The sequence below is a fragment of the Mytilus edulis genome, chromosome 10 (assembly GCF_963676685.1).
Source record: "Mytilus edulis chromosome 10, xbMytEdul2.2, whole genome shotgun sequence".
NCBI lineage: Eukaryota > Metazoa > Mollusca > Bivalvia > Mytilida > Mytilidae > Mytilus > Mytilus edulis.
In genome coordinates, this window is record NC_092353.1 from 39,689,714 (window position 1) to 39,702,570 (window position 12,857).

Consider the following 12,857-nt stretch of genomic DNA (forward strand, 5'->3'; position numbering starts at 1 on the left):
CTGTAATGTTATCGACCTTTGTGGCCTTTTCAAAACAAAAGACAACATATTTGTTTTAAACAAAACGACTCTTCTGTTGGCCTCGACCATATACATTTCAAAGAATAAAAGTAGCTTAATTTCCTTTATTCAGATTTACTACACATATTTATTTTCATAATATAGATTTCATCCCATTTTGTTAACCTTTAATCAACAAATATAAATTAACATTAAAATGAACTCATTTCAGGTTCAATATTTGAATTCTATGGCGCAGGAAACGTACAAGTGCGGGGGGATGCTAAATAGACAGACACTTCACACATTAAACAAAATCAATAAAAATGGTTAGTGCTATTTAAAAATAAAATGAACTATCATACTAATTACAAGTTAACCATCTCATTTAGATATGTATGTTTCTTGAAGTCGGTTGTAAAATGATATTCGTTTTCATGGTTAAAATTTTGATATTTTTTCTAATCGGTAAGTTTTTTTACGATCATGTAACAGTGTGTTATGTTTCCTTTTATTTCAATAATAAACAATAATAAAAAATAAGGTAAAGGAATTAAACTCTGTTATCCATTCTTTTGATGTTTTTTAGCTTTTGGTTTTGCCATTTGATAAAGACTTTCCTTCTTGAATTTTCCTCCGAGTTCAGAATGTTTTTGTTTTACATTTTGTCCAATAAGTATTCATTTAACGATCTTTGTTCTTAAAATCAAAATACTATATTTTTTTTTCAATTTATAATGTATATAATATTAAAACTTCATCAAACACCACTCTTTCCAAACTTTTTTGTCAAAATTATATACGGTTACTTATAAACCTCTATTTTGGTGAAAAATGCAGACTAACATATACCATCGCGGGTACAATCTATCACACACTTGTCAGATAGGTAAGAATTGATTGCAAGAAAACTTCTCTCTAAACCTTTCCTTCACTAACCAAAGGTATGATGTCATAATTCTAGGCAATTTCCTTCATGATTGTGGAATAGTCATTCAAACGTTAAGATAAATTGGTTCAATTATTATTGTTACACATACTGTACGCAATTTTCTTCAAAAACAGTATATGTACATAAGTCTTATGCTGAAAACTATCCATTTAGTTATAAAAAAAAAATACAACATATGCATCCCTTTTTTTTTAATTTGAGGTTTCATATGACTTTAAAATAAAATACTAGTATGATAAACCTAACTGGATGATATTCTTTCAGATATAAAAAAAAAATTGATATTAAACAAAATAAATTCAAAACTGTACATTCCTTTATCATGTTTATCATGTTTATGGAATTGAATAATTTGATTTATGTATCCTTACACTATATTGAAAAGTCAAAAAAAGATTTTATTGTGCCGCAACTCCTCCGAAAGTAAAACTGCACAAAGTCGGAAATATTTATGAAGTTTAAATGTAGTGTTTTGTACTTCCTGAATTTTCTTTGAAGCAGTCTTTCTTTTACAGAAAACACTTTATTTTGTGAAAATGTCCAAATTCGGAGACCGTTATCAATAAGTGTCTAAGACGCTTTAAAAATGAACTAAACGACGAACTGCTCGCGAAATGAAAGCAGAGAGTAAAATATTGCTTAAAGTGCATTTCTGAACATGTAATAATGTTATTTCGATACCATTGTAAAAATGTAAAATTAAGAATACTAAAAAAATACCAAAGGAACAACCAAGTAATAACACATATAAATAAATGAATATATAATCTAGATATTGAAATTGTAATGTGTGATATGATGATCCTGGATTCTAATGAATTATTATGTTCTATGAAACACCAGCATAACTACAAAAGTAGACAGATATTACAGGCTCATAATTTAGAACATGCTCATATAGAATTTGGCGGGGTTAAACATGTATTAAACTTTAAATTGTGGAAAAGGTCTTCCCAATAGCGGGATTGATATTTAATGATCAAATATAATTGAAAGATGGCAAAACCGTAAACACTTTATTCTTTTTATTGTATACCACATTTTTCTGGGTTAATTTAAGGAGGGCTACAACTTCTGATTTTGTTTAAATGTGCATTTCAAAAAAATATAATTCTAGCCTTTTCAAATAAAGACAAAAGTAGTATACCACTGTTCAAACATACCAATCCAGAAAAGCGCTTCGGACGCAATAAATTTTTAAACGTGTTGTTTTATATTTTTACATGACCATATTCATTTATTGAACAGTTGAGTGAGTTCAACTTTTAACTGAGTCATTAATGCTTAACAGTAAAATTTAGTTTTTTTTATTATTGCAGTGGGCAATGTTTCAGGAAATATTGTTCAAGTTAAGTGGGTTAAAAGGCCAGATTTACATGGTTACACATTTACCAAGAGCGAATCATTTACCTCTGAAATGGATAGCACAGCGGATTGTGCCCGTTTTTGTTCGGAAGTTCCACTTTGTATCAGTTTCACCTTTGGAAATAAGATTTGTAAAGGACATAATGAAAAAATGCACAACCCAGACAGTTCAATAACATCAGCCGGGATGCAATACTACGAAGTCAGCAATGGTAAGCTAAGTTCATCAGCATTAAGATTCAGACAAAAGAAAGGGCGAAAGATACCAGAGGGACATTCATCTACAACATCTACATTTTATTACACCCAGTTGTGTGTAACGAAGACATCATAGTTAGCTAGTTCAAAACCAATAAACAAACTTCTAACTTGAAATAATATTGAACAATATTATAACAGGAAATTTAACATACGACGGTTATATATACTTTAAATTATTACAAGTAAAATTTGTAAATTAATTTAGCTATGTCTAATTATATTTAAAATACTCTGATAAACATATTATATAGCAGAGAAAAAAACGTAATATAATTTTGAAACTGATATGTATGTACCCAATAAATCTACGTATACTTGTATATTAATAAGACCAGCTCAGCATTTTATGAAATCTAACTGTGTCTGTACCTCATTAATGTTGAAAAATGTATTAGTCCAAATTTCTTAGTCACCTATTATTGCTTCAAGATGTATATCCAGGTAAAGATATATTACTTTTATTGTTGTATGTTATCTAAACTTTTCTTTAATATATTGTAAGCTTCTAAGTAACACAATTCATTTTCAATCGGTTTCCTATTAATGCTTTGAAGGCATCGGTAAACTTACGATACCAAGCGCAATACATATTCAAAGATTTTACTCCAAGAATCAAATTCAACTCACAAAAGGTAAAATAGTATTTCCTATGTTGAAATTTAAAAAGAATAAAACCGAAAATATAGGAACAATTAAATTGTACAATCCTAGGAGAAAAGTGATAAACAGTCAGGAAATTAAATAGATGGTTTCCGGAAGAAAATATGACTTATTTTTTTTTTACAGTTAAAGGGTACATAGACTGCGATGATGTGCCTCAGAAAGACAGTGGTATATACAGAATATTTCCCGACGGAATTCCTGGAGGAGTGTTAGTGTACTGTGACATGAAGACGACAGGTGAAAAATGGACGGTAGGTGACCTAACCATTAACTCTTTCTCTTAAAATGACAAATCATTTTGGAAATAAACATTTTCTCGTGTGAGCTATTTCTTTTAAATAAAAAATAAATAATGACCTTTATTTTACGTCATATTAAACGTTTTGAATACTGTAGTAAATGGGAAGAACCACATATTTTAATACTTCTGTTCATTTCACGTGTACGGTTTTTAAATATACGTACATGTCAAGTCTGTTTGATTTGACTTAAATGGTATATCATTTGACTGATAACAATGTTAATATCAATAAATATTCAATTTGATTATCTCAGCTTTCATTGACACTAAAATGTTGCTCCCCTTATAACATTTGTTCCTAGTGTGTACTATAAGCCAGTATTGGAATGGAATGAAAAAAGAAGATTTTTCCCAGAATTAAATCCGTCAACTTCAATAGAAAAAGTCAACGTGTAGATAGAATTATGTTTTGTTATTTTATAGGTCTTACAAAGAAGAATCGACAATTCTGAAGACTTTTATAGAACATGGCCAGAATACAGCGAAGGCTTTGGAAATTTACTGGGAAATTTTTATCTAGGTTTGCTTTGATGAAATACGGTTACATAACACAGAATGACAAAGAATGAAAGGAAAACTGTATCAACGTATGATCATGTACAAGACACTGTCACAATTTAAATGATACTACTGTAAATATACAGTTCAACCCACAATCTTTCTTAAAATGTGTTGTACCAAGTCAGGAATGTGGCAATCGTTATCAAACTATCCATTTCTATGTATTTTTGAATTTGCTTTTGTTGTTGTTCAATGTTTCTGGTGTTTCGTTGTTTTCCTCTTACAATTGGTGTATGTCCCTTTACTTAAAGTACTGATACTACTACGTTTCATGCAAAAAATGACCAACATAGATACAGGTATTTTGTTATAGGCAGAGATAAATAGTACTTTGTAAAACACTCGGATACTTGATTCATTAATTATTGTTGATTAAACGCATTTTGTTACGTTTGGAGGACTTATTTTTCAAAAACAATACGCATTCACATGGGAACCAACTCTACTCCTTTTCTTGAGAACTTTTATTTCAATATAAACAGTTTTTAGAGCACAAAGGATTTTCTACCCCAGGAATAAATATCCTTAGCTGTATTTGGCACACATTACGGATTTTAGAATTTCAATGCTCTTTACCTTCGTAATTCATTTCGACATTTTCACTCTTTTTTGGTTCAAGCGTCAATGATGAATATTTTGTAGACGTAACGCGCGTCTTACATGGCCATTGTTATATTATAGTTCGTTTCTGTGTGTGTTACATTTTAATGTTGTGTTTCTGTTGTGTCGTAGTTCTCCTATTATATTTGATGCATTTCCCTCAGTTTTAGTTTGTAACCCGGATTTGTTTTTTCTCTCAATCGATTTATGAAATTCGAACAGCGGTATACTACTGTTGCCTTTATTAAAATACGAAATGTCAATCTTGGTATCTATAAGTCGATACCACTGCTTGTAGAGTTTTCCTCTAAAGGATATATTACCATCCCTGTAGTCAGCACTTCTCTGTTCACATGAATCATTGTCGTTATTGTCATATATATAAACTAAGTGTTTACAAAAATTTAAGTGGTTCGAAATACCAACGATTTTCTACTACAGAAATAGGTTATCTTGGCTGTATTTGGCAACACCTTTCGAACTATGTGTTGACTTTCGTACTTACGTGTATCTATTTATATACGGTTTGAAGAACCACATATATTATGTTTACTTCTAAAGCTGAATTCCCGATAAGAGTTTGATAATTTGAAGGTATTCTAGTGACCTTTAGATTTTTCAAATCGTTGTAATTGAATCTTTAGCAGATAATTGTAGGTGTTACGTCCAAACAGTACTGTTTAAAACTATGATAGTATGATTTGAAAAATCAGCACTACATTGTCACTTGTTGTTTACTTTTTCCATTCAATTTAGGGACCGGTCAATGTTTATTGGGGGGTAGGGACCGGTGCAAAACATAGTAGGACACACATTTATTTTTACTTAATTTTTCATAGGACTTCTACTTATTTGGTCTTCACCACTAATTGGATAGCAATATTTTTATGGCATATGTATGAATATAGAAAACAGGTTCATTTCAGTCATTTTAAGGATTTAATCAAGGAATAAAAAAGCTAAATTTTTCTGTTCGGACTATATTTTAAATTACTTTGACCTTATAGAATACCAAGTAGTTTAATAGTTTGGTGTATTGGTGTTATTTATGGATTTAATTAATAGGTAAGAAAAAAGCTCAAATTTTTAGTTAAGGCTAAATTTAGATAGTCAACTTTAAATTTTTTTGTAACGTTTTCAAATCAACTTGGTTTTTCATAAAACTCAACAGCTATATCAATTATATATTGATCTTACAGAAAGCCAGTTTGTTTGGTACTTTGGTGTATTGCTGTCATTTTTATGGATTTTAAAAAAAAAAGGTTAAAAAAAGCTCAAATTTTCAGTGTAGGCTAAATCCAGATAGTCATCTTTAAATATTTTTATAACTTTTTCAAATCAACATGGATTTTCATAAAACTTAACATCTATTTCATTTATATATTGATCTTATAGAATGCCGAGTTGTTTGGTAGTTTGGTGTGTTGCTGTCATTCTTGTGGATTTAATAAAAAAAAAAAAAAAAAAAAAAGGTTTAAGAAAAAGATCAAATTTTCAGTTTTAGGTTATTTCAAGATAGTCATCTTTAACTTTTTTCATAACTTTTTCAAATCAACTTGCATTTTCATAAAACTCTACTGCTATATCATTTTTATATTGATCTTACTGAATGCCAGGCTGTTTAGTACTTTGTTTTTTTTGCTTTCATTCTTATGGATTTAGTTAATAGGTTAAAAAAAAAGCTACAATTTAAAGTTTATTCTAAATTTCTCATTTATATATTGATCTTACAGAATGTAAGGTTGTTTGATAGTTTGGTGTTTAGCTGTCAAATTTAGGGAATTGATTAATAGGCGAACAAGGCTGCATCAAAGTCAAAAACATGTCTGCCTATATTTGCTTAAAAAGACCATAATTTCTTTTTTGAAAAGTAGAATAGATAAAGGGACATTGGTATTTTAACTATAAACATGCTCTTGCTGTTATTAGGACAATAATTAGTAATTCAGCAAATGATAATATGTTTACTAGTCCAAGAGTTATTGTCCCTTAATTTAAATTATTTCCTTTATTTTAAATCAATTTGAGGCTGCACATATAAAATCAAATCTTTACATGTATATCTATACTGGTTTAAAAAAAAACAATAAAATGTATGGTTCTGATACACACATGAATATATACATATATATGGAATTAACTAGCAGATTTTAAATTTTGTATTAACACCAAAGTCTATTCTTTGATTCTTTCAATATTAAGAATGCACCGGCCCATCCATCTGATAAATATTGAACGGTCCCTTATTTGCCTTCTTCAAGGAGTAGATCAGTTAAAATTTCCAGACAAATTCCAAGACTACTATATTTGATCTGTGTTAATCTGATAAAAATGAAGTTAAAGTCTGTTTGATTTATTCATAGATTAGGTAGGACATATATGAACTTATTAGGTAGATTTTTCATATAGGACAGAAACTTTTTTTGGTATATTCAAAGGGTAGGACAGAAACTTTTTTTAAGGGAGAAATGTGAATTGCACCGGTCCCAACCCCACAATAAATATTGATCCGTCCCTTATTACAGGCAATGAAAATATCCACTTCCTAACAAACCAGGCTCAATACGAGTTACGTGTAGATCTACGAAATGCTGCGGATCAGGAAAGATATGCATTGTACTCCAGCTTTTCCATAGGCAATAGTGATGATAATTACAGGCTCAACGTGTATGGCTTTGATTCAAACAGTGACGCAGGTATCTTAGCATACATATTTCACAATAAAGATCAATATGTTCTAGTGCAACTTGAATGTTGATACTTATAAAAGGTCATGAAAGAGGGACATATAATCAAAATTATTATTTTTTCTGTCTATCAAAATAAATTGAGATTGATATGTTACAACTTTCAAAGACTTAAAGAAAATATTACAGCAAGGTTAAACTGGGAACAGCATACCTAACGGGAAATTAATCTGATACGCTTTTCAGTATAAAATTTTAAAAATCTCGGACTCCCCGAGACTTCCCAAAATTTATGGATTTTGGTATTATCTGACTGAAAAACTATTGGAACTGCTCAATAAATAAACCATATAACTCTATAATCGTAAATAAATATATGTTCCTGGTTTAAATGAACAGTTGAAAATCTAATCAACGTACACTTTATACATTATAATGAAGCAATAATATTTAAATTAGAAAAACATGCGCAACTACTTTCAAATTAACATTAAGCAATGCTTATGTTTTCCTTTTTTAGGCGACTCCCTGACACACGTAAACGGCATCATATTTACGACATGGGATGTAACATTCGGAAATATCTGTCCAGATTTGAGACGTGGAGCATGGTGGTATATCAATTGCTCCGATGCTAACCTTAACGGAATATACTTCAATCCAGGAACTGAGGATAGCAGGGGTGTACGATGGGATACCTTTGAATCAGACATATCACTAAGATATGCAGATATCAAAATCAGGAGGAAAACTGTTTTCATTTAAACCTGAACACCCTGGTGTCGTCTATAATATTGTAATGATAATAAAGTTAAAAGTACATAATCAGAAAACATAGTTATGAAATTGAAAAAAAACATGCAATCCATGCCTGTCGTTTAACACTTAAAGTAACCCGCCAACATTTGTATACATATGAAACAGGAACCATTTTTTTCAATTTATGGAAAAATGAATGTAAAGAATAATAAATAATCAAAATATAAGCTATTTGCAGACAATTTGTAAGGCTAGCATTTAATTAAGATTTATTTCACATGTATCTGAGATTCGTCATTTAGAATCATATTCAAAACAGTGTGGCTGTGGCCATTGATTGAAGACCTCAATTATCCCATTGACTGGGATAGATTATGTGAACGTTTGTCTGTAACGACCACTGCTCACTATATACTTGTTTAAGACACTGAAACTGTGGGGTCACCAAAGGTTCTCAACACCCAAATAAAGTAATTCGAAAAACTATTCAGGAATAATACGATGTTTTGATTTATATCAATAATATAAATCAAAACATAAAGGTTATCCCTGATTAATTTTCGAATTATTTTATTATTAAAGGCGTTTAAGAACCTTTGATGACCCCACAGTTTAAACTCTATAATAAGAAAGGAGTGATCAGTGATCGTTATAGACAAACGTTCACATAATCTGTCCCAGTCAATGGTATAATTTAGGTCGTCAATCAATGGCCACAGCCACACTGTTTTGAATACGATTCTAAATTTCTCAGGGTTGCTGGATCAATACTTTCTTAAATGCAAACACTAAGTATGAATTATAAGTTGACTTTAAATAAAATCAGTATGTTTTACACAAACATATCTAAACGGAATAGTATTCGTAATTGAGTAATGACTGCTCTTTTCGAACGGCCTTTCGTGTTACCTATCATTACCCAATAAAATCTAGTAAAGCTACAAGCGCTGGGAAATACTCATAAATTCTCGAGTTTTGCACACCTTGTTAATTACAATGTGCAATCGTTATTGGTATGTATACATTCTCTTGTAATCTGAATATCAAAGAATATGTTTCACGGACAAATTTCTCTTTTTACTTTAGGATTAGAATTAAGACACAGAATAGGATTTACAATACTTGATAAAATGATATTTTCAAATAATTACCTGTTGTCAATTCGAGAATAAACACATTTTTATTTAGTATTGAGCGCAGAGTATGTTTTTCCAGATGTTTCAGGTTTTTCGTTGAAGATATGGAAGATTTAACGAAAAAATAATCACAAAGAATACTTAATGTTTATAATATTTTATTAATATATTTTTGACAAATTATGTTGTTGACTTTGAACCTTATCTATTATTTCCTATGTTGAAAAGAAGATTTATATTTAGTTATAAGTGCGTGGGAGTAACTTTATTTTGAAGAGGGACCTAAAAATTGAGTTCATAATAAAAGTGTGTACAACTACATTATTCACTAAGGAACTGCAATTGTAAATATTACTTTAGGTAATACAAAATCATTGAAAGTTTTTGAACATATACTAGAATTTTGACAGATGCACAATGAAGGTAATTAGTTGATGACTCCTTTGTAAATTTGTGTATTATTGTTATTTTGCTTAGTTTCCTTTGCTTTATCGTCTGACATCGGACTCAGACTCTTTTAAACTGAGTTTTACTATGCGTGTTACTGTGTGTTTTTTTTATTCTACATTGGCTGGAGGTATAAGTGTAGGGTTGAAATCTAACAAAACATGTGTATCACCGCCGCATTTTTCGCACATGTCCTAAGTCAAGAGCCTCTGGCCTTTGCTAGTTTTGTATGTTTTTTTTTTGTTAAATTTTAGTTCATTTATATATTTGGAGTTGAGTATGACGTCCATTTTCACTGAACTAGTGCACATATTTATTACGGGACCCGCTAAGGCCTAACTGTGGGTGAGAGATTTTTTCTTTAATTTGAAGACCCATTTGTGGCCTACGGCTGTTGTCAGTTCTATGGTCGGGTTATTTTATTTTTGACACATTCCAAGTTTCCATTCTCAATTTTTATTAATTGTTTAGACAAAATGATTATTATATCATCTGCTTTTCTTTCATCTAGCTTCTGTTTAATAATGAAATATAAGATAAATATTAATTAAAATTCAAAATAAGGAAATGTATATACAGATTTAGAGATGCATTTATGTATGCATTTCTGGAGATCCTTGATGTAATGACTTCTCCCCGGAATGCATTCATAAAGTAATTATCACAATCATTTTCTTTTGTATTTTTTTTTATCTAAATGATCCTGTCTTTTTCATTATTCAAAACAAATCTGAAAGCTTATGTTGTGTATTATTTGAATTCATATCTATGTTGCACTCAAATATATAAATGTTACAACCACAGTATCAAATGAACCAATATGCAAGATGACTATTACTTAGCCCTGATGATACATCAACCAATTGTACTTATTGATATTAGGAAGCCAAAAAAACCGCAATGGTTATGTTTACCTTAGTACCCATGTCCTTTATTGACATTATATAAAGTTATTATATAGATCCCCTGTACCTCTGTTCGTGCATGGCTTACAGAATAACTAATACACATTATCTTTATGGACTACACTGTACAATCAGATATCAGACAGTAACTAATTATCAAGAAGTTTCATTTTTGTTTCTTGTGTTCGAACTTGAATGCACATAGACATAAAAGATTCATATTATTTTAATGAAGTTATTTGATAAAAATATGTTATTCACTGTTTTATTATGAAATAATTTACACCATATATAACACATACAAATGTAAGTGTAGTTCACAAAAAGTGCTACTGTTTACTGTCATGACATTAAATATTAGAAGAATAAGAACTCCAAAATACAAAACATTTATGAGCATCAAAACTAAATGCCCTAAATAACCAGGCAGCACATATAAAACAAATAGTAAGGTCTGAAAAATACTGAACACATCAACCGTAACATCTTCATTTCTAATATAAAATAAGCATTGTAAACAGCACATTGGCTGTGCATACTTTGATAGGTCAACTACATTCATTTACATACAAGCTAGGGTTTAGTTTGCTATGACACCAGGTTTAATCAACCATTTTGTACATCGAAAGTTTATAAAGGATTATAACAGTTGTTATCCCTCCATTTGATTTGTTTTAGCTTAATTATGATGTTGCCATTTGATTGGGGACTTTCCGTTTTGAATTTTCCTCAGTGTTCGACACTTCGATCGGTATGTTATGTTATTTTACTATTTATTCATACCAGCTGCAGATAATAAGAAAGAATTTCATCAAATATTTGTTTTTCCTCAAGTTATGATAAAAAAAATATTTAACTTCTCAATGTTTTCAAATAGTTGAAAATCAAAAGTTTGTGATCGAATAAAGGAAGACAGGAAGCACTATAACTGTGTGACCTACTTTTAAATGTCTCATACTCTCTAACATAAGTGAGTCACTTGTCTTCTTTGATTAGTGTGGTCAGATTTGATTTTCTTTTTCCCATATGAACTTAAGGATGTCTGCTGGTCATGTTTTTGAATTCTTGTCATATTTTCGATTTTCTCAGATTTTATCCATACAAATGTATTAAATTTTTTTTTACACGAGACCCCACTTTTGTCTTCATAAATCTGTTCAATAGATCATTTATGACCATTTGAATTTTTGTCATGAAATCCTTGTTATTTTTTCTTGGTTTAAAGGGTAAAAAACAATTCCAATGTTAACAAATAGTAAAGTCTGAAGAAAACCCTTTTCCCGCCATCTTCTAAATGTCTCGTATTTTGAAAACTACACACGAGACTATCGATTTTATTACTTTATTTTGTTTAAATATCAAAGTTGTTTTCATTTTAAGCAATCACATGAAATCCTTGTTATTTTAAATTAGAGCAGCAGACATCCTTAAATGAGAGTTTATCAGATTAATTATGGTATATGCACATTGGTGACTGCTTAAGGATGTTTGCTCCTCTTGTTTTTTGAATTTTCGCCAGAAATTCATAATCCTCTGTTATTAAAAACAAGAGTGCACACGCTGAAATGTCTCGCCTTCTTTACTAATCATTGATATTATGTTGATAGTCTTAAGTATAAAGCTTTATAACAACTGTCACATAACTTAACATTAACCAAGATAACAAAGACCAATGAACCATGAAAATGAGGTCAAGGTCAGATGAAACATGCCAGACAGACATGTACAGCTAACAATGCTTTCATACAACAAATATAGTTGACCTCTTACTTATAGTTTAAGAAAAATAAACCAAAACACAAAAACTTAACACTGAGCAATGAACCGTGAAAATGAGGTCGAGGTCAAATAAAACCTGCGCGACTGACATACAGATCATATAATATTTCCATACACCAAATATAGTTGACTTATAGAATATATTATTAGATAAAAAGACCAAAACTCAAAAACTTAACTTTGACCACTCAACCATGAAAATGAGGTCAAGGTCAGATGACATCTGCACGCTAGACATGTACACCTGCCAGTTGGACATGGACACCTTACAGTCCTTCCATACACCGAATATACTTGCCCTATTGCTTATAGTATCTGAGATATGGACTTGACCACCAAAACTTAACCTTGTTCACTGTTCCATGAAATGAGGTCGAGGTTAAGTGAAAACTGTCTGACGGGCATGAGGACCTTACAAGGTATGCACATACCAAATAAATT

At 30.4% G+C, this 12,857-nt stretch overlaps 1 protein-coding gene across 1 annotated transcript; it reads left to right on the plus strand.

Moving 5' to 3' along the window:
* Positions 1–1,566: 1,566 nt before the first annotated feature.
* On the plus strand, positions 1,567–8,155 carry LOC139492761 (microfibril-associated glycoprotein 4-like). The gene is made up of 6 exons (XM_071280912.1): positions 1,567–1,579; positions 2,272–2,529; positions 3,365–3,492; positions 3,966–4,062; positions 7,229–7,399; positions 7,911–8,155. Exons 1-6 carry the CDS (start codon positions 1,567–1,569, stop codon positions 8,153–8,155), a joined length of 912 nt encoding a protein of 303 aa, XP_071137013.1.
* Positions 8,156–12,857: the final 4,702 nt, after the last annotated feature.